At 40.8% G+C, this 22,430-nt stretch overlaps 1 protein-coding gene across 2 annotated transcripts in view; it reads right to left on the reverse strand.

Annotated features, from left to right (window-relative positions):
• The window catches only part of FRY (FRY microtubule binding protein), a 192,352-nt gene extending 170,944 nt beyond the window's left edge, over positions 1-21,408 (reverse strand). For both annotated transcript variants that reach the window (XM_082498322.1, XM_082498323.1), the window contains exon 1: positions 20,991-21,408. In XM_082498322.1, the coding sequence (XP_082354448.1) occupies positions 20,991-21,060 (70 nt within the window). In that variant the 5' untranslated portion in view covers positions 21,061-21,408. The remainder of the gene's footprint in view (positions 1-20,990) is intronic.
• Between the last annotated feature and the right edge of the window lie 1,022 nt (positions 21,409-22,430).

Raw genomic sequence — 22,430 nt, forward strand, 5'->3', positions numbered from 1 at the left:
AGATAAGTGAAACGCATGGAATTTAGCTGCTCTCTGAGGGACCTTCTGCATGACCAGACAGTTGCAAATACGAAACACAACACGGACAGGACACCTCTCTCATGCTGGTCAGTGGGCCATGACAGAAAACTCCTTCTATATATTGAAATGTCTAAATGTTTTGGAGTAAGTGACTGCCAGAAATACATTGTTAAATTTGGAGAGGAACAGGCACCCATAGAGATGAACTCTACATAAGTTAGTTATGAAAATAAAGAAAGAGTTGTAAGGTTAACATCGGATTTTCCAAATAAACAGCTTAAATGCTGAGAAAACAGAGTAATTCCTTAGAAAAACCGAAGAGCCTAATTACATCTGAAAGTAATAAAAAGATTCCTTTTATGGGATATTCAAAGGGAAATTCTGTATTCCTGAGGGCTGGGACAAAACTAATGTTGTATTAGGTTTTTTTAAAGTGTCAGCAAGGACAATCCAGACAACCGCAACACAGTTGGCCTGATATTCATCCAGGAATGGTTGTATTTGATTAATAAAGAACCTCTCCCTTATGAGGAAAGGCTGAGAGAGCTGGGACTCTGTAGCCTGGAGAAGAGAAGGCTGAGGGGAGACCTTATTATGGCATACAAGTATCTAAAGGGTGGGTTGAAGGAGGATGGAGCCAGGCTCTTTTCAATGGTTCCAAGTAACAGGACGAGGGGCAATGGGCACAAGTTGGAACACAGGAAGTTCCGTTCAAATCCACGGAAAAACTTCTTTACGGTGAGGGTGACAGAGCACTGGCACAGGCTGCCCAGGGAGGTTGTGGAGTCCCCTTCTCTGGAGATTTTCAAGACCCGCCTGGATGCAGTCCTGAGTAATGTGCTCCAGGCGATCCTGCTTTAGCAGGGGAGTTGGACTTGGTCCCTTCCAACTCTGAAAATTCCGTGATTCCGTGAAGTAAAATAATACAATGCCATAAGCATAGGTTTATGGAAAGCAGATTTTATTAAACTAACTGTATCTTTTTACGAGATTATAAATTTGGTTAACAAGGTTAGAAGCGCAGTCATATATTTTTGTTTGGCTTTTGGATCGGTATTTTACCAAACTGTAAAATGATAACCAAAGAATCAACACTCATAAAAATAGATTAAAAGCTGGGCAACAGATACTTCTCAACATGGGTTAAGGGAGAATCATACCCTAATGAAGGTACTTCTAGTGGAGGTACAGAGACCAGTTCTTGGTCCTGTACTATTTATCCTTATTGTTAATGATATAAAAAAAAAACAAAAAAAATCTATAAACTTTACAGTCAAAACACAAATTAAGAGTGGTAGGCATAAAAAATAGTAAAAAGATCCTCCTACTTTGAATAGCATTTTGAAAAGTAAATGCAAGCAAAGAATATATGAGATATTAATTCTAAACTATGGAGAATTGAATAGCCAGAGACAAAGGACACATGCCACAGGGACAGAATAAGGCTTTCTATTCTTGGGAAGCACTGATTATGAAAAAAGGCCTGAGACCAGGATGACTAATGTGTCGAGAACAGGCTGCTATTCTTGTGACCTGAAGAGCTATGGAGAGCCTTTTCAAGCAGGATAAACAAAAGCAAAAGCAGGAAAGCTCTACTGCTTCACTGCCAGTGTCTCTGCAACCACTGCTGGATGCTCAGTCCTGTTCCGGTGTCTGCAACTTGAGAAAGATGAACTGATGAACTAAAGGACATTCAGGAAAGGCAACTATAACTAGTGACTGGAAAACTTGCCTTTAAGCTTAGTTTAGTTTCACCATGAGAAAGTCACACAGTCATTTAATCACATCCTCTAATGGCAGGAATTTGTACCTATTGCACCTACAGCGGCACCTATTAGCAAAACATATTTACATGGAGCCACTCAACCCAAAATGCCTTTTTAGACAACACAAGTACTCAGGCATTTCCAAGGTGCGATTCATTACCTCCTAATAAACACATCTAAGGCAGCTCATCTGAACCGAACCCTGAAAGTGCATATTTCTCTCCATTGGCTATCAGGAAAGACAGCCTTGACGTCACGTGTAATATAAATTATTGAGGATGCCTAAAAGTTAGGTGAGATGACTTCCATGCCTGCTAAGCATGAATATGAGGAACAGAAATTTGCTAACAGACAGCTCTTCATTCAGTAACATCCAATGTCTGGAATTTTAAACTAGACAAATGCATTAAAGAAGTTAAACACAAAGAGAAGGAAATTAACTGCCAGAATGCTATTAAGGCTGGTGCTGATTCTTCCATTAGTGGAAATTTTAAATTAAGACTTTTTTTTTTGAAGATGTGCTTTAGCTCAAACAGAAATTAATTCAGAGAAGCCATAAAGCCTGCTCTATGAGGAGAGCAGATTGGATGACACAATGGGTTTTCTGGTTGTATAATTTATGACTTGTTGAATACATTAGTAGAAAACATATTACTGAGAACAACCTTTCATTGGTAAAAGTACAATACAGATGTTCTAAGAAGGACTCTTCTGTCTCTAATCTTGATAATATCAAGAAGCAGAAGTCTGAATGACTATTAGTACTTGATTTCTCTTTGTACATCCAGGTACAGATATAACCTCTGGGATCACAGTATCTTTGCAACATATGTAATAATTTCCTGCCATGATGGTTTGCTTGTCAAACATGCTTTGCCAAAATGGAAGCTGATTTTAAGGGTTGTTTTGTAGAATGCACCTTGGGGGAACATGAAAGTGGAGGCAACTTGTTGGGATGACACAATTTTCAGGGAATATTTTAAAGAAAAAGTACATTGCCAGAATAATTTAGAAATACGCCTTAAAACTAAAAGTGATAACCACACAAAACAGTGGTTTGCCTTAAGAGAATGCTTGTCTGGAAAAGTGAAGCTCTCTGAAGGCACAGTGATATGCTCCAGGGAAACCATATTCCACTGTCTGAGCAGTTGCCTGAGGAGCACAGAAGAACCATGGCTGAAATGCTACTACTTTAAATGTGTTCACACGCACATGAAGGCGGATTGTCATGAGAATCTGGAAAAGGCTAAATCCACATCTTAGTGTGTGTTATAGATCACCAACAAATGCCTGGTCATCTGCTATGGAAAAAAGCTGAATCAATATAAAGATTCAAGGCCTCTTCCTTGTATAGTAGCACAATCTGAAATAAAATTCAGTTTCATACTTGGGTGTATAAGATAGGTTGTGGTAATGCTGTATGCATTACAGAATTATGTATTCCACCTATTGAACGTAATTTTCCCCATTCTTCTGTTGTGGCACCTAAGAAGTTCACCAAATCCAATCAACTGTCCTGCCTCTGAGCCAAAGGGAACTTTATAACACAAAGTTGAGGCTCCAAGGGGGCAGGAGAATGCAGAAGGAAAACACCTTTCGAGCATTAAGCAAATAGGCCAGAATTGTTTTGTTAAAAGACAAAGACCCTGATTCTCTCTGTAGAAAGAAATTAAAACCAGAACAATATTGACCTAAAAAATGCATAAATGGCTTTGTAAATAGGTATGGAATCAAAAAGATAATTCAAAGAAAAGAGGGTAGGCAATGTTTGGCAATGCTGTCCCATAAACTGTGATCTTACCATAAACTGTATTAGTTACAAACATCAGCTGATGTTATGGTACATCACTTCGCATCAAACACAATGACAAGCTATATTAGCATAATGAGTTATTATTCCCAGATCCGTGTGATCAGTACTCCATGGCAACCCAATGATAATGAACGGCTTTGTCAGTAAGAAAGCATGTACAAAACTATATGAAGGATGAACCTCAAGTACCTGAAATGGTAGATAGGGCTATTAATAAATTAAGAATTTAAACACCAGCATTGACATTTCTTTCCATAAATACATGGAAAGAAGCACTGAAATTGTCAGTGCGTTCTCAGCTGACCATTGCCATAGTGGGGACTTGGCATTTCCCAAGACACTTTCACTCAGGGCTGAAGTCAGTTGAGAATGTGAGTACTTAAACCCGGCCTCTAGAACAGAAAACTGACCCAAACGATCAGGTTCCCAGTGAGTCAGGCAGCAGCTCAGAACGGGATCAGCCTGGCCCCAACATCGCCTGAGATACATCTGCATATGGACCTCATTGTTGGGCCACCTGAGATGTTCAAAGCAGAGCAGAGAAGCAACTCATCTCCTTTTCCATTTGGCTGTAACTGCTTTTTAAGTAGCAGCTTAAGGGCTGGAGAGCTCACCTAGAACGTGGTAGCGTTGGGTTAAATGCTTAATTAAACCTCAGGGTTTTCAACTCTCATCGCCCACCTTCTTGGAGAGCACTCTCATTTTCTGGCTACCAGTCAGAACAGTAAGGATTGGCCACGTCCCGCTTGTTCGAGGTTTGTGAAATTTGAAGAAAAAATTCGACATGCTTTGAATTAGAGATGAAATATAACAGCAAGCGTGGCTCTAGCTCAGTAGTTGCCACTCAGTTAATCAATCAGTGACAATTACTAAAAATTCTGTGATAGACTAAATTATAATAAAAAGTAACATTAAACAATACAGGTATTTGAGCGAGGGAATGCCTACATTGGTAAATTACCTGTCACTGTGTCAGATACACTTCACAAATCCCTCCAGATCAGATCCTTCAGATATTTCTACCTATTTTCTGCTTGAGTCTGAGCTATGCTAAATCATGTCTTTCATATTCATTCTCATCCTCATCCTGGGCTTCTTTTTGAATCCCAGTTTATCGTCCCACAAAGCAGAGCAACGGGTAGGGCAAGAATCAGCCTCCAAAGCAAGAATTGTTCCAGATGCCCCTCTCTTCCTACTAACAGAAGAACATGGACAGAACCAACTAAATGAGCTATTTCACGGCAGCATCCAACTCTACCATAAATGCAACATAACTAACGAATTAATTTAAAATATATCCTTCAAGATAAAGCTGGTTATCCTAAAATGATGAAAGCTATAGGGTAATCTTTTATTCAGTATTTCAGAAAAGATGATGTCATAGAAGTGAGTTACAACAGATGACATCGCAAACATCAGGCATAAGGACTGATAAAAAATTGTACCAAGTGTTGTTTTTTTTAAAACTTTACATTGCATTTTGATTTTACTATTCTGTAAAAAGAAACCAAAGATAATTTCATTTTCCTGAAAAAAGTATAGTCTACAACTTTATATGGAATACCCTAATACACTAATTTTAAAATATATTTTGTGGGCTTTTAAAAAACACAGATGAAACTGGCCTAACTCCAATTCCACTGATGTAAACAGTTAAATACTCCCTTGTTTTCAGTGAAAAAGCCTTAGAACAATGCTCAGCTTTCTGAAAATGCTGCTTAGTATATCTTACTTAAATTATCAACACAGATATTTATCAGAATTTCATGACACTGTACCAGTCCTTTTACAGTGTATGGAAAACCATAGCTATAATTTGAATTCACAATGCATATGATGTGTATGATTCAGAACAGAAAAAAGAGATTAAAAAAGATTGTCATTGATCACACTGATCATTTGTGTCATAAGAAGTTTAATGTATTGATTTGCAACATATTTACAAACCAGGGGACACACACACATACATAACAACGTTGTATAGATTCAAAGCTTCCAGCCAAATGTTTCAAACTCTGCTTCTATAAAGTAGGTAAACATGTCCAACATAATAAATGTTAACTATATCAATTTGATATGTCATTTCTGGATTTAATGTGATAAAATTGAAAAATTGATAACAAAAAGTCATGTCCTGAGGATATCATAGCAATATAAATGTATTCGTTAAAATGAATGACATCTCAGTCAGGTATACTTTAGAAGAATTTACTAATAAGGTTGAAATTTGGTATGCAGATCTTCAGGATATGTGCTAGCTGTGCAGAGCATCTGACTAGTATTATACAACCCTTTATACTTAATTGAGAAAAAAGCTTGATTAAAATCAGTGGCAGCAACTTTGTAGAAACTATCATCTACGTCATTACTTTGCAGGAATAGATTCCATTTTGTAACAAGAAAATGACTGCATAAAGTAATAATAGCCTTTATGGTGAACTAGAAAGAATGGTATTAATATTAGGCAAAAAGCATCTATCAATATCATAAGCACATAACAAATTTAAACAAATCTCTAAATTGCCAGTAGTGTGATGCTTCCATTTTACAGCTTGAAGGACTACTGTTTCTTCGCAAAGAAATTAAAAAACCCTTACCTGTAATTGCCATTCTCAGCAGCTCTGCTGAAACCTCTGGGTTTCCCACTTTGGGCAAAATAGAGCTGGGAGTTGGCCCCGGTGCAGCTATGTACGTGCATGGACCTCCTCTCACTGCGGTTGCAGGAGACAGTCAACCCTATGCCTCTCCTTCAGTGAAGAGCTGGCCCTTACGCTACAGTTTAAAAATGTAGCAAATCTTGTTTTTCATGTTTCAAAAATAAATTCTGTCTCAAAAGACATTTACAGATTCTCATGGTAAGCACATTTTCAGATTTTTACTCTAAATAACCCCTCATTTCATAGAATCATGGAATCATAGAATACCAAGTTGGAAGGGATCTCAGGGATCATCTGGTCCAACCCTTCTTGGCAAAAGCACAGTCTAGACAAGACGGCCCAGCACCCTGTCCAGCTGAATCTTAAAAGTGCCCAATGTTGGGGGATCAACCACTTCCTTGGGGAGATTATTCCAATGGCCGATCATTCTCAACGTGAAAATTTTTCCTCTTGTGTCCAATCAGAATCTCCCCTGGAGTAACGTGTACCCATTACTCTTCATCTTTTCCATGTGACTCCTTTGATTATTCTTCTTTTTTTCTCCTTTTTCTTTACTGATACTTATACATTCTAATGTAAGGACTATCACAAATGTCATTAACATGCTATTTACCTTCTCTCAAATCCCTAATGAGGATATAAAATAGAATAAAGCCTAGAGTCCGTCCCTGCAGTACCCAACTGCTTAGCTCGATCTAATGTGACAACAAACCATCAGCAAGGATACTTTATTTACAGTGCCTCATGCCAGTTTTTAACACATTGCTCATAAAACTATTATGCTTGGAAGTATGCTGAGTGACACTTAAATATTCGTTAATACCCAACACACGGTCTATTTCTTCATTCACCTGAGAACTCTGTCAACCAGATCTGTCTGACATCCTCCCTCAGGAGATCCTAGGACAGACCAGCTTTTATGGCTAGCTTATACGTTACCTGCTCTATTGGAGAAGAAATGCATTAGTAAGTTATCTGCTACTGCATTACAAGTAATAATAAATAAAATAACAACCTGGTAAGAGTATTTCATTGTACCTCTATGTGCTTTCCACTGTGTGCTGCGTTAACTCATCGGACTCAGGCTTTCAAGACTGAAAATGATAAGCGAGGTAAGATAGTGGATGTATGATTAATCTCATGCCAAATGAACCAACTGTTGACCCAGTTAACAGCACACACAAGTGACTTGCTGCTCTCCTCACCTGATAACATTTAACACTTTTGTCACCTAACTCAAGCACTAAGGCAAAGCAAGGAGTGCCCTTTGCTGGAGGGATCTGCTATAAAGCAGGGACGCAGGATGGAAATCAGGACTCCCGCTCTGTATTCTGTGCTTGGGAGGGGATTTCTCTGTCTCTCGCCTCCCCCATCTCCCCAGCTGCTCTCTTCTTCTTACTCCATCTCTACAATCTGGTGTCTCCTCACGGCTGTGTTTTCCCCACTTCAGGGTCCCCATTCCAGTCCCAGACTCCCATGCACTCTTGACAGAATCACAGAATGGTCAGGGTTGGAAGGGACCTCTGGAGATCATCCAGTCCAACCCCCCTGCCAGAGCATGGTCACCTACAGCAGGCTGCACAGGACAGTGTCCAAGTGGGTTTTGAATGTTTCCAGAGTAGGGGACTCCACAACCTCTCTGGGCAGCCTGTTCCAGTGCTCTGCCACCCTCAGAGTAAAGAAGTCCCTCCTCATGTTTAGATGGAACTTCCTATGTTCAAGTTTGTGCCTGTTACCTCTTGTCCTATCACTGAGTACCACTGAAAAAAGAGTGTTCCCTAACTGGCACCCTCCCTTTAAGTATTAATAAGCATTGATAAGATCCCCCCTCAGTCTTCTTTTCTCTGGACTAAAAAGACCCAAGTCCCTCAGCCTTTCCTCATAAGAAAGATGTTCCAATCCCCTAATCATCTTTGTAGCCCTTTGCTGGACCCTCTCCAGCAGTTCCCTGTCCTTCTTGAACTGGGGAGCCCAGAACTGGACACAGTACTCCAGATGTGGCCTCACCAGGGCAGAGTAGCAGGAGAGGATGACCTCCCTCGACCTGCTGGCCACACTCTTCTTGATGCACCCCAGGATGCCATTTGCCGCCTTCGTCACCAGGGCACATTGCTGGCTCACGGTCATCCTATTGTCCACCAGGACTCCCAGGTCCCTTTCCACAGAGCTGCTCTCCAGTAGGTCAGCCCCCAACCTGTACTGCTGCATGGGGTTATTCCTCCCCAGGTGCAGGCAGTACCCTACACTTGCCCTTGTTGAATTTCATAAGGTTTCTCTCCGCCTAACTCTCCAGCCTGTCCAGGTCAGGTCCTCTTCCCCGTGCACAGCCAAACATTGCTCATCTCATCCTTCCAGCCCTCTCACCCCCATCCCTACCTCTTCATCCACCCCTTTCCAGTCCCCCCTTGGCCCCACCTCCTACCAGGCACCATTTCCACTCCGACTGTCTGCGAAGTATCAATTCCCCTATTTCTGATTCCCCCCACCCCATTCCCAATGGCTCCCCTGCCTCTTCTCCCTTCATTCCTGCTGGCTCTTTGCTGGGTTTTTAATCCAAATTCATTCTCCCCTCCACCCTCACTTTCTTCATGCAGTCATCATACAGAGGCAGCTGGCTGCAATGTGCCTGTCCCCCACCCACCCCCAAGATCCTCTTCAAGAGAATTTTTAACACAAACAAACAACAGTTCTTTTGCCTTTTGTCATTCTTAGAGAGGGTAGAACCATTTCTGCAAAATATTCCAAAATTCACCTTCAGGGACCTTAAGTTTAGAAGTGCTTTAGCCCAAATTCCAGAGCTCAGGAAAAATTATTGGCAACAGAAAAGAGGGGTTTACTTAAAAAAGTAGGCACAGCAGTATACACATATAATCGTTAACAAATATTCTCCTTTTTTCTATCTTTTTATAAAATTCCAACCTGTCCATATTAACAATTTCATTTCAGGAGTTCATGAAAATACTAATTCCAATGATTCCAGTAATTTCCCTTGCCATAGAAGTCTGCAAATCCATGTAACACCCACTTCTACCTGCCCTGTCCCCTACTGCTTGTACACGTCAGAGAAATTAGTAAAAAAAAAAAAAAGAAAATTTTTAATTTCACTTTCCTTTGAAAATATTTTCATTTTCTATTTTATGAAATACATGTTAAAGATTCACCATGGATAAGCTGAGACTTTGCTTAATTTACTGCAAACCCTAATGACTTTTGTGTTTCAGAAACAGTACTTTCCAACTTTTGATTCCCAGACAGTTATTGCTCTTGATCAAGCCCTCACCCCAGTAAAGAATACATACGTTGCTCTGCCACATTTTCCTGTCTATGAGTAATAGAACAAAAATCAAAATAACCGCCTTGCTTTGGTTCAGATGGCACACAGATAAGGGGTGCGGTGAGGCTATTTGTTTCAAACATCTGCCTTCAAAGAAAAAGAATTCTAGATAAGTAATTTTCTCCTCATTCAAGGCATCAGTAGCAACAAATATGCACCCAGTGGAATTTAAAATATTCCAAGGACATTTCCATTTTAAAATGACTACTTACCGCCAATTAAAAATCTCATTACAAATAATAACTAGTTGAGTCATGACTCACAATGTGTCACTTGGCTACCAAGAATGTGAAGGAAGAAAGGTTCTCCCAGTAAAGAAATAGAAGCTGGTGTTTCATTTCCAGCTCTAACACAGGTTTCATGTGTAATCTTGCGTTTCTCAGTTAATTCCTCTGTTTCAATTTGCCCAGTAATAGCAATAATGAAATAATACTTTCATCTTTCATATTTATGTAACAATGCTGAAAGAATTCAAGTCTGTAAAGCTTCCAGATGGGAAGCACAGTATGAATATTATTATAATGTAGACCATTGCAAGCAAGGTATTTGCAGCAGTTTCCCTGCATCTGAAGTAATGAATAGCAATTTGCATCTTGTGAACGTATTTTGAAATAAGCAACACTGAATTATATGTGCAGTCCTCTCAAAGGTGTGACTGAAGCTAGTCTCCTAGCTGGGGTGTTTGCAAAGGCTGTTGCAGCAAGGATTTCCTTACGTCTAAGAAGACGGGAAACTTATGCTGCCATTTTTCATCAGGTGGCCTTCCCTCTTCACTACCTAAAACAGCCTCGTTTTACAAATTCTGTAGAAACTTAGGCTACCCTTCTCCGAAATTTGGTCAACAGGTTGAAAAAAGGCAGGCAGATTGAATAAGCTTTCCTTCCATTGGAAAGCAGACTCAAAAGAATTCCAGTTACAAGGGAATAAATTGCAAAACCTGATGTCAGGCAGCTTGGACTACCTTCAACACATGCTATCTCTGTAATACGCACAGAGTAAACCTGATTTTGAAAATACGCAACAATATATTACTGAGCGTACATGAAGAAACCGACTCCACAAATTTCTCAAGAACGAACTTTGGCTGGAACTCTATACAGGTTCCTTCTGACTGCAAAGGCAAATTGATCCAGACATTTGAAGACATTCATAAATAACGATCAGAAATGCAGAAAGAAAAATAGTTGTGCATATTCTGTTCAACAAAAGTTGCTCAAGGGAATCAACATCAAAACAGACGAATGGACATCCTTCGAAGTCTAATTTGCTCCACACACAAGTCGAGACTCTTCAAAGTTACAGAGACAGAGCAGAGTTAGATAGCCAGAGATTACGAAAAAATGTTAGTGTAATGATCACATAATTATAGGAGAATTCCTGCAAAACAATACCTTTGGCAGACTTCTGTGCTGAGCCAGGTACTACTGGTTACTTAAGAATTCAAAGGAATATAAATGAGTCTTTCAAAGTCAAGCCTTTCAAAATAAAACTAAAACCACCTGCAACTTCACAATTATAAAAAAAATCAAGGACAATGATAATCAAGATTTGCTACATTCTTTTGATCAGTCCTTGTCTAACGCCAATCCATCTAACACCTTCACATTTTTGCCACACACAAATTGTGATTTCTGACCCCCTCACTGACTAGTGAAAACCACAGCAGCCCCTCTACTTGTATGCATCAGGGCTACATTTGATAACATCAAATTTCTGATAGCATAGAAAGTGTTCAGGATTAAGACTGCATAGCACATCTCTCAAAAAGGTCTCTTTTTTCTGTGTGTGAAACTTCTTTGCCGTGGCTCCAAGCGCCTAATTAAGCTCTTTATCAGCAACACATTCCCCTGGAGACATGTGATACGTGTCACTACAGTGATCCCACAGTATTTACAAAACAACACTCAGATTTCTCTTCAAACCAGTGGCCTGAAAAGCACCCCAAAATCTGTCAGGCGGCTCTGTAATACCAGTTGCATCAGCGACCTTGATATTTACGCGCAAACACCAGTACTGCTGGTGGTCTCTCTCTATCGATCTCTGTATTTCGTGCAGGGGAGGAAGCAAGCAGCGTTTACAACTCAGTGAAACCGCTGCTACTTGTCCGAGAGCGAACTAGGAAGCCACTGTTTCTCATGTGTTTTCACGCAGCCACTTGTTTCAGCAAGCTCTGCTGTATGCTGAGAAAAGAAAACCTTTGCTATCCCTCCGTTTTGAATGTGACTGTAATATGAAATATATAAAAAATCGTAAATATGTATGGAATTGCCAGGTTTCTCAGTACGTCCCACGAGGAATAGAGTTTGTGCTCCCAACCTCTGGAGTTGCACAAGTTCTACCTTTCCCCCTTATCAGAAGTGCCATATCAAGGGGCACTCCAGCACCTGACAGACAGAGGTCAGAGAGACCTTGCTGGTGAAGACTGAGGCAAAGGTGGCACTCAGTACTTCAGTCCACTGTCACTAAACCTCCTGCCCCATTCAGTGACTGGTCCACATTTTCCTTGTCCAGCCTTTTACCACTAATAAAGCAAGAGAAACTCTTCTTGTTGCCTTGGACGCAATTCACAGAATCACAGAATCACAGAATCACAGAATTATCAGAGTTGGAAGGGACCTCTAGAAATCATCTAGTCCAACTCCCCTGCTAAAGCAGGATTGCCCAGAGCACATTACTCAGGACTGCATCCAGGCGGGTCTTGAAAATCTCCAGGGAAGGGGACTCCACAACCTCCCTGGGCAGCCTGTGCCAGTGCTCTGTCACCCTCACCGTAAAGAACTGTTTCCGTGTATTTGAACGGAACTTCCTGTGTTCTAACTTGTGCCCATTGCCCCTCGTCCTGTCACTTGGAACCAATGAAAAGAGCCTGGCTCCATCCTCCTTCAACCCACCCTTTAGATACTTGTAAGCATTAGTAAGGTCTCCCCTCAGCCTTCTCTTCTCCAGGCTAAAGAGTCCCAGCTCTCTCAGCCTTTCCTCATAAGGGAGGTGCTCCAAGCCCTTAATCATCTTAGTTGCCCTTCGCTGGACTCGCTCCAGCAGTTCCCTGTCCCTCTTGAACTGGGGAGCCCAAAACTGGACACAGTATTCCAGTTGTGGCCTCACCAGTGCAGAGTAGAGGGGGAGAATGACCTCCCTCGACCTACTGGCCACACTCTTCCCTATGCAGCCCAGGATTCCATTGGCCTTTTTGGCGACAAGGGCACATTGCTGGGCCATGGATAATTTACTGTCTACCACAACCCCCAGATCCTTCTCCTCCAAGCTATCTCCCAGCAGGTCAGCCCCTAACCTGTACTGGTGCCTAGCATTCTTCCTCCCCAGGTGCAGGACCTTGCATTCCCATCTCCAGTTGAGCTTTGGATTTCCAAGCACCATCCCCACATGTCCAGGCAATGTTTATAAACTCCTCCTTTGCAACCAAACCCCGCTTCTGCCTCCAATATACTGCCTTTTTTGCATTGGAGCTCAGCCATGAGGTCCGTGATAAGTCAAACCGGTCTCCTCATATGTTTGCTTGTTTCCCTGAGTATTGGAGTGTCCCACTCTCGCACTTGGAAGGTGCTGACCTCCAAGACCTGCCAGCTTTTCTCAGTTCCTTTGCCTTTCAGAGCTTCCCCCCCATGGGATCCCACCTAACAGCTTTTGAAATCTGAAAAACTGAAATCTGCTCTCATGAAGTCCAGGGTCTATACTCTGCCACCCTCTTTCCTGACTTTTCTCATGATCTTGAGCTCCAACCAGTTCTTTCTTTTTAGTGGATAGCAAATCCAGCTGTACTGCGCCCCTGGTTGGTCCACCCTGTATCAAGAAGTTACTCTCACCGCCCTCATGAAATCTCGACTGCTTCCATCCTACTACACTGCACTTCCAGCAGATATCAGGATGTTCAAGTCCCCCATGTGAACCAACATGAGCAATTCATCAACTTCAACTCGTTTAAAGAAAGCTTTGTCTGCTCCTCACCCTGACTGGGTGGACTGTAAGAGACTACCACCATCATGTAACCCTTGAAGTCCTCTCTTCTGTTCCCGACCTACACTCTCAAGCGCACAGTCACCCACCCATCCCAGAGTTCCATACATGTGAGGAGCTCCTTCACAATGACGGCAACCTCCACTCCTCATCTTTCCTACAGGTCCTTCCTGAAGAGCTTGTATCCATCCATCACTGCCATCCAACTGTGTGAGCTGTTAACGCCAAGCCTGCTACTCCAATGACATTGTAGTCTTGTGACTGCATGCAGCGCTTGACTTCTCCTGCTTGTTTTCCAGAGTGCCTGTATTTGTATACATACACTTAAGGTGGGTGTCTCTTCATCCTGTTTTACAGTTCCTGAGGTCTCTCTTGTTCCCTTTGCCTTGCACCCTTTGCTTTCCACCCCAGTTCACTGCTACCTAACTGAACTATAGGTCATGATCTCCCTCCACTGTCATTCCTAGTTTCAAGCTCTTAGCAGGCTGATGAGCTGGTTGGCAGATGTCTTGCCCCACTTTGTCATACTACTGAACATCTACCCATCTACATTCTTAAAAAATATAAACAGCACATGAACTTAGAGTATGTGGCTGAAAGAGCTGCTGTGAAGTTTGAACAACATGTTTGGTATTCCTTTTAGCTGAAGCAATAGACAAAGGATTGGATGACTCAGAATAAAGTATATTAAAAGAGAAGGGATTTTCTTTCCATGGACGATTGATTCAAATCTGTTTTAGGTAATTGCAGTGAATGAAAAATCACCAACTCACAAATAATTCAGCTACCTATTCCTGTGAAATTATTCTGCAGTCTGATTTTATCACAGAAACAACAATAGAAAGAACAACTTCACTGCTGATGCTCTAAAGCAGAAAAGAGAGGGATGCAAAAGGACGATTAGCCTGGAGAAGGAACTATCTTTGATATTTAGAAGCAGGCACGGGTACAGGAGTCACTATTAAGAAGGTAAATATGATTTACCATACAGCTCCACCAGTCTAATAGCAGGAATCAGCAAAAACTGCTTCCCATGTATCCTTGCCCCTTCCTTATGCCAACCCCAGCATCGACACCGTTTTAGAAAGTTTAGCTGGCAGGATATTAACTGTATGAGGAGTTAGGGTGGGAGAGAAGGGGTAGGAGCACAGGGACAGGGACAAGAGGCTGCGGTGGGACTGCCCTTCCCAGGCACAGCCACAGCAACACCACACCTGCCCACCGAGGGTTCAACACCCACTGGAATTCAGTTTCTAGGGCTACCAAACTCATAGCAAGTGTCGGAGCACTTACCCATCGCTTAGAAACTCAGGAATGAATACAGAAAATAAAGCTGGACAAGCACACTCAGTTGGAATTCTGGAGGTGTGGAGACTGCTTCCTCGCGTCCACGAAGTCAATATAGAGATGAGAGTTTAAACTGTTAATGAAATGAGTGCATCAAAAGCGACTGAAATACAAAAGGAACCTCAAGTAGCATTTCGGCTTATATCCTCCTTTAGTAAACCACGGACATGTTTATACACCTAAGGTAACCTGTATATCATCACTTCCCTTATACGTGTTCTTTTATTTATACATATAAAGCTACAGCTTCTTCAGTGATATTTTATACGCATAGAATAAACCACAAAACCTGTTATTTCTTTCCCTGATCTTTTTGAATAGTAACTAGCATATTGGAAAAAACCAAACTGCAGCTAATTTGATAACCCAACGGTACTGCAGCATCAGATACCACAAATCAATCGTTCAAAGTGGATACTAATAGTACAACAGCAGAGTTTTGGTTTTACCACAAGTAAAATTATTGAAACCTTTATGGAATATGTACCAGTAATTATCTATGCCTAGTTTATGCCCAGTTTCCACGCTATTTTATATTTTGAGATAAGGACTGAAGTTTTGCCACAAAAATTTATGCACTAAGACTGCACTCAAACTGTTTGTAGATGTTTATGACAATAATTCAAACTTCTCAATGGCATGCCAATGCATTCTGTAAATAAACTGAATCTTATAATAGAGCATTTCAAATTCTGTCATGCTTTTTTTCCTCCCAGTATGGTAGAAGTAATTCTGGAAGGTCTTGAAGAGAGCAGCAAACATCAAAATAAACAAAACCACTCTTTTAAGAGTTTTCAGGTCCCCAAAGTCATAAAACTTCCATTTTCCCTTCTAAGAAGAACCACGCCAAAATGTAAATTCTAAAATGGTTACCAGCCAGAACACAGCCCAAACACTCTGGTTTAGCACCCTTCCCTACAGCTCGGTGGAGAAGAGGATCAGATCTGCAGACAAATCTAAGGAAGGTTGTCCCGGGAGCTAACAGCCGCCACCATCAAGCAAGTCACTTTTCTGCCGGCAACCACAGACTACTTAAAGCTGAAGAATACACTAAGCACCCTAATTTCAGGCTCAATGGATAGAGCAATCAATTCCCTTTGTGTAGCAAGACAGCTAGAATTAATAGCATCCTTTGTCCAAGGCAGAGTCACATGCCAAGGCCCGAGCAGATGCTACCCTTCGTCCCCAGGGCTCCCTAAAGGCGGAGGCTGTGGAAGCGGCCAGCTTTCTGCCAGGTGTGTTATCAGGGTGAGACCTCAGGAGCAAGCAAGAGAAGGCCCAAGCGTGGCTCCAGCCCAGGCTGTGGTGTCTGCATCAGTGCCAGCCTGCTCTCCCGCTTACACAGCCAGGCGTCCCTGCCTGTCCCCAACAGCAGGCCACCCGCTCGCTTCAGGCAAGAACTGATCCTTTCTCACCTGCAGGGTGAGTTTGCAGCACATCAGCTTCTTGAATCGGCTCACTTTGGGTCCGCAAGAGTAGCAATGCCAGAGCACGAGAGATTGCAGGGAAGGACAGCTTCTTCTTCAGTGGATGTGTTTGGTTAAGTGGGCACTGAGAAGGAGCTTCTTTCCTTCACTGGTATCTTGGAAGAAGTGCTAAGTCTGATAGCACACTGTGCTTAGCGTATTCAGCTTTAAACAGGTCTATGTTTGCCTGCAGATAAGCAACCCCCTGCAAAACGGCTTTTATCGTCTTCCTGCACAAGAAAATCTTACCAGAATATCAAAACAGCGCACCACAGAACTTACACATAATGCAGACTTTTACTTCAGAAACTGCCCACGGCTTTCCCTTTCTCTTGCTCATGGACACAGGACTTCATGAATATTCTCTGTAAAAAGGTTGAATTTTATTGCTATATGTATTACATTCATTTAACGAAGGACTACACGGCAGCCAACACCCCCCCGGACGTCACATTGGCCATCGAGAAGTTTCTGTTACGCCTGATGCTCTTCTGACAACAGAGCTTGTCTGGAGGCACTGCCTTCAGCTCCCTGCGTGAGGACCAAGCCGCGGAGGAGCCAGAGGTCCTCCCGGGACTGTTCGGGGATGCTGCTGTGTTTGAGCCACGTGAGCAGTGACTGATGCGGGTGCCCGTGTGCCCCCAGGGTCAAGCTGTCTCCAGTACCACCACCACATTGCCAGCCACTGCTACAGGGACCAGGCGTGGTGGCAGGATTGAGCAACGGGCTTTGTACAGCACAAAGGTGAAGAGGAAGAGGATGATATGAGGATTTTGATGTGGATGGTGGCTACTGTAGAAGAATACAGGCATGTATGGGCCATGGGAAAAGCACCTGAAGTCATAATACTAAAAAAGGCCTTATTCAAAATCTAAATTAAATGCAAGTCCACAGAAAAAACCCCCAAACATCCTGCCATTCAAAGGCAGACAAACAAGTGTTGTAATCCTTAAAATAAGGCCCTGAAGATAACTCCGTTCTATGCGAAGTGGCAAATAAAATGTTCACTACACAAAATATATCCTCTCATTTTATTACACAAAACGACACCTTAAAATCTCTCTCTCGAAACTGGGAGACAATGAAATGCAGTTTCTACCAGCCCACGTAAGAGCTGACTTGAGAGCACAAGTGAGCCATCTACCTGTGCTGTTTGGATTCTTCTACAGAATCCTTTCCTCCAATAAATTTAATTGCTGATCTGATCTAGAAACTGCAAAAACCAGAATTTATTATCGAATTTCCTGCCATTTTTACTAATGGTACTCCAGCTTCATGTAGCTTGATTTTTCAACTTCTATTCAGATCCTTTTTTTTCAACTATGAATTTGAAAAATGCATTTGGAAATTAAATTCAGAATAAATCTATCATCTGATTCATTCAAAAAGTAAAAACAGTCAAGAAAAGCCCAGATTCAAATTCTTAACACTTAGATTCATATGTTATTTTACAAATATTTATTTACAAAAAAGTATTTTGCAGTATTTGCATAACAAATCTGAGGAGAAGACTCTTAATTGTCCTACTTTTGGGGAGCCCTATTTTATTGTTGTCATCTTATTGACCTCCTTGGGCCAAGTGAGAACTACTCACCTTGAGCAGTTGTGCACTGCCATTTTAGCAGTAATTTCAGAAGTAATGCAAATGATTAATGAAGTTGTCGACTAATGCCGTGTGGATCAAAAATACTTGAATATTTAAGAAAACATCAGAACACAAATGAGATCAGTTAAAGAAAAAAATTATTCTTATTTTCTAAGCAGAGAATCCCAATTCTGATCCCATCTCCAACACATTACAGGAATATTTTCCAAAACTGCATGACACGCACGTTATCTTATTGTCATGTGCAGAGCAAAAGTCTGTTTCGAGGGCGGCACAAAGGAGTATTTTGAGGTCTCTCAGTTTGGTGGGAGGATTCAAAGGCCAGACCATGACTCGGCTTTTTTGTCCCCTAGGAACAAGAGTGGATGCTCACCGATAACACATCGCCGACTGCATCAACAGTTAACAGGTACCTAAAATGAACTGACTCCGGTGCCCATAAATTACCTGCCTCCTTAGCTGGTTGATGAACACGAAAATCCAAGCAGCACGCCAGGTGAGAACCTCTGCAAGTGCTGTGTGACACTGAACTGAAATCCTGCCCAGCATGTCAAGAATGCTAGTTTGTTCGAGACCTTAGACAGATAGCAAAATCAGAGAGAATTGTCATCCCAGGTAAAATAACTGAGTATATTTCATGGTATGGTACCGGCAACGGGTGCGGTTGGCAATCTGTTAGAAAATATTAATGCTCTGTTTAAGCCAAAGCACAAATCAATAGAAAGGGCTGGGTTTGGTGGGACTTTAAAGCCTGGGAAGGATAAATGTTACTGTTTTAAAGTGCCGATTTACAGATACATACATGGACGGCACCTCTACACTATTACCATTTAAGCAAAATATGTACTATAGGACCCAAACTTATTTTTCTTTTAAAAGAGTATGTTAGACCTCTTTCTACCAGGTAAATGCCATGGCATAATTTATAGCTTACTTCTGCTCTCGGGTATGCAGACGGAGCACCTATTCTCTGAAAAACATGTTGCCGTGCATGCATGTGCAGGCTTCCCAGCAGTTTCTCAAGCAAGGGAAGTGTTTTCCTCTGCTCCACCCATCACATAGCAGAGCTGAAGAAAGCCCTAGGTCTTTTGAACTCCCTACTGTCTTCTTATCAAACTGTTTGTTTTTCAGCTAGAAAGGATATGTACAGATTTATGAACACAGCCTTCCAGACTGAAAGCAAAAAAAAAAAAAAAAAAAAAAAAAAAATTGGCAACAAGTTTAAGTCAACCCGGATTAATTTATTGTATTTCCTCTTGCTGTTTATTCAAATACAGTTGAAAGCATGTTTACCATCTAAAAGAATGCCAGAAATACCAATTATTCATACACTATTTCCATTTTTCTAAAACAGAATTTAATTTAAGGTCTTCTAATTTCAAACTAGAAACATTGCTGTTTTGAAATACTTTCAATATACTTCAATGTAGAGGAAAAAGAAGAAAGATTAGAGTGTTATATTTAATTCCATAATATAGCCATTTTTATATTCTTAAGTGCTAATTTTACTTAGTCTTAAAGTTACAGTAGCCTATTACAAAAAGAATCCCAGAACTGACTTGATTTCTGCACCATAAAGTGACTTGTTTTTCTTCTTATAACTAGCTTGTTATAAAATATATGCTGTCACAAGACATACTTATGTTCCCAGTATTTGATTAACATTAGTCCAAAAAAGTAACTAAATTATAAAAGCCTTTTCCAGTCCTTGTGGAAACAGGGATTTGAATGAATATGCACTAAATATTTTAAAAGGAGGGCAGATAAGCAATGTTGTTTAGGAAATACTATTATTCCCTGGTGGCTTCACACTTGTGGTAGAAAAACAGATTCAAACAAGCAGTACAGTGTTACTGAGGTTACAAAGGACCTGGAAAAATACAGTTTCTATGGATATCATTTAACGAAGACAAGTCTTGCATGTCACACATCTAATATAGTGTTATTTTTATTTCTCTGCAGGTGTTCAGACACATGCCTTGTATTACGCAGATTTTGCCATTTTTTTATACCATAGACTTTTAAAATACTTGTATTTTATGCGGAAGTTATTAAATTATAGATAGTGGGATGATCAGAACCTTACTGCATGCATAGCCAAGTTGGATTTTTCCAGAGACGTCGTGTTCTATCTTTTAAAAACAGTTAATTACGGAGATCTAGCCTTGTCAATACAAGCTTCTATAGAAAAGGAATATATTGTTCATGTATTTTAAATTAAAAAGCAAATTTCTGCCAGAGTTATCCCACAGCCTTACCTAATCTGAATATATTTGCTAGCACTAAATTTTATTCAGAACTCTTTATTACATAATATTGCTAAAAATCCAAAGAGTGATTGATTTAAACAGCAATGGAGATCAGCAGGAACAGCAATACTGAAAAGACCAAGAAAGACTAAAATGCCATTTGTTTACATTCTGCAAAACCCAGCCTGGATTAGATAAACAGATGGATTCTTTCTGGGTGGAAATATTGCATAAGATTCTGAAATTAAGCATAGTGGGTAGGAAGTGCAGCTATAAGCAACTGATGCTTTGCTTTTCATCACATTAAAATAATGACTTTCAGACCTGAAGTATAAGCATTATATTTTTGTCTTTGGTGCTCAATTAATAAAAACCAACTTCTGAGCGATGCCACACCCTTGTGATTAAACAGCATTTTCAAAAATATTCAGATAAAGCTTGAACAAATCAAATAAACATCTAGGCAGGAAACGCTGTTTGGAATGCACTCCCTGCAATGCACTATTAGAGAGAGCCAGAAAGCAGCCTAACTTCAGAATTCAATCAAGCAAAATCTAGTATAATCTCATTACAGTCTTTGCAGTTAATGAAACCTGTTTAAATCTCTGACATTCTGATTTCTAGAGCTGACGAAAGCAAAAAATACTTTGCTTATATAACACAAACATACAGAAATATAAGATTTTATCCTTTAGGTCAGCCTAGCTATTTACCAAGCAATGCGTAATATGAAAAGATTACTCTTCTGCTACTCACTATTGCTCCAGGATTTCAGTAAATATTTGATACTGATTTCAAAGAAGCCTGAATCCTGCTGGCTAGCCATGTCTGCTGCATACAAAGAGGCTTCTATAATTCTGAGCAGCCGAAGTGGCAGGTACTATGTATGTAGATGTGACTGTCACCAGTTAGTGATGTAAACGAGGGGTCAGAGGAGGAAATGAAGTCTCCGCAGATCCACTTCTTCCGTTCATGGTAGGTAAGCTCATTAAAAAAAAAAAAAAAAAACGGCACTCAACAACAACAACAAAAACACACCATGAGATTTTTGTCCTTTGCTCTTCCTCCGGGGCTCGTACTTAATTCTATCTGTGGAGTATTTTATTCCCTCACCCCCTCAGTATGCATTTTCATTTATTCCATTCCACAACTGGGCAAATTTCTCCCGGTCGGTTAAGGCATACGCAGTACCACAGCACTTGTTCCATAAGCACAGTTAAGAGTATCTTCCCGACGGGTGTCTGAGCTGTGCTTTTAATAACGTGCAGTCTGCCTGTCTGAAGCTTTTTTTTCCGTCAGAAGCTGACAGCCCGAGCGTATGCACCTCCTCTTGCCAACCGAGTATCAACTTGAAGCCCCACTGAAACCGTCTCTTCTGCAGCTGGAGGAATTTCACACGTACTGTTTAGCTTTAGTAAAAAGAAAAAGAAAAAAAACCACCCTCTAATGAATATCCTCTGCATGCTCTGGTCAGCTGCTCTCCTTCCGCCTGTTTCCAAGAAGAGCGCGCTGAACTATACACAACTGCATCATGCTGCGGTAAAGCAGAGCTGCACCCATATATCTGATTGCAGTGACGTGGGGGGAAGAGAAGAAAAAAAAAAAAAAAAAAAAAAAAGGCTCTCCCTCAGCCCAGTTGCACAAGAGAAGCGCTTCCAGAGCACTAAAACCAAGGCATTCAGACTGGCTGCTCTGCTTTTCTTTCACTGCTACAGAAAAACGTGTTGTCATTTTTTTCTTGACTTTTTTTTTTCCTCCCCCCCACCCCCTAACAAAGATGAGAGACAGCAAGCTGAATTCATAATGGCAAATCAACCAGCCAGCTCTCCGCTTGGTATTCGCCTCTGAAGGAGCTACAGAAAATTCTCAGTTTGATGTAATTTTTATCTTGAACAATGTTTTTTTTTTTTTAAAAAAGGAACTAAATTCATATAAGGAATTCGCATGAGAAAATGAGGCAGAAGAGATTCACTGCTTGTTAACCTCTCTGCATTTTCTACAAAATACTTAATTTCCATATTCCTAAGGTTTTATTTCAAATAATCACAGTATATTGCTATGCATATTTTAACGGTAATGAAGCAAAATAGGAAGAATCAGTTTCCCAAATATTTCTTGTTTCATACAATCTTGGTATCATCCTTCCAGATATTATTTCCTGGGAATAACAGTATTTCTTTACTCACTTAATGGAAT

The sequence above is a fragment of the Vanellus vanellus genome (genome assembly GCF_965231255.1).
Source record: "Vanellus vanellus genome assembly, chromosome: 1".
Lineage (NCBI taxonomy): Eukaryota > Metazoa > Chordata > Aves > Charadriiformes > Charadriidae > Vanellus > Vanellus vanellus.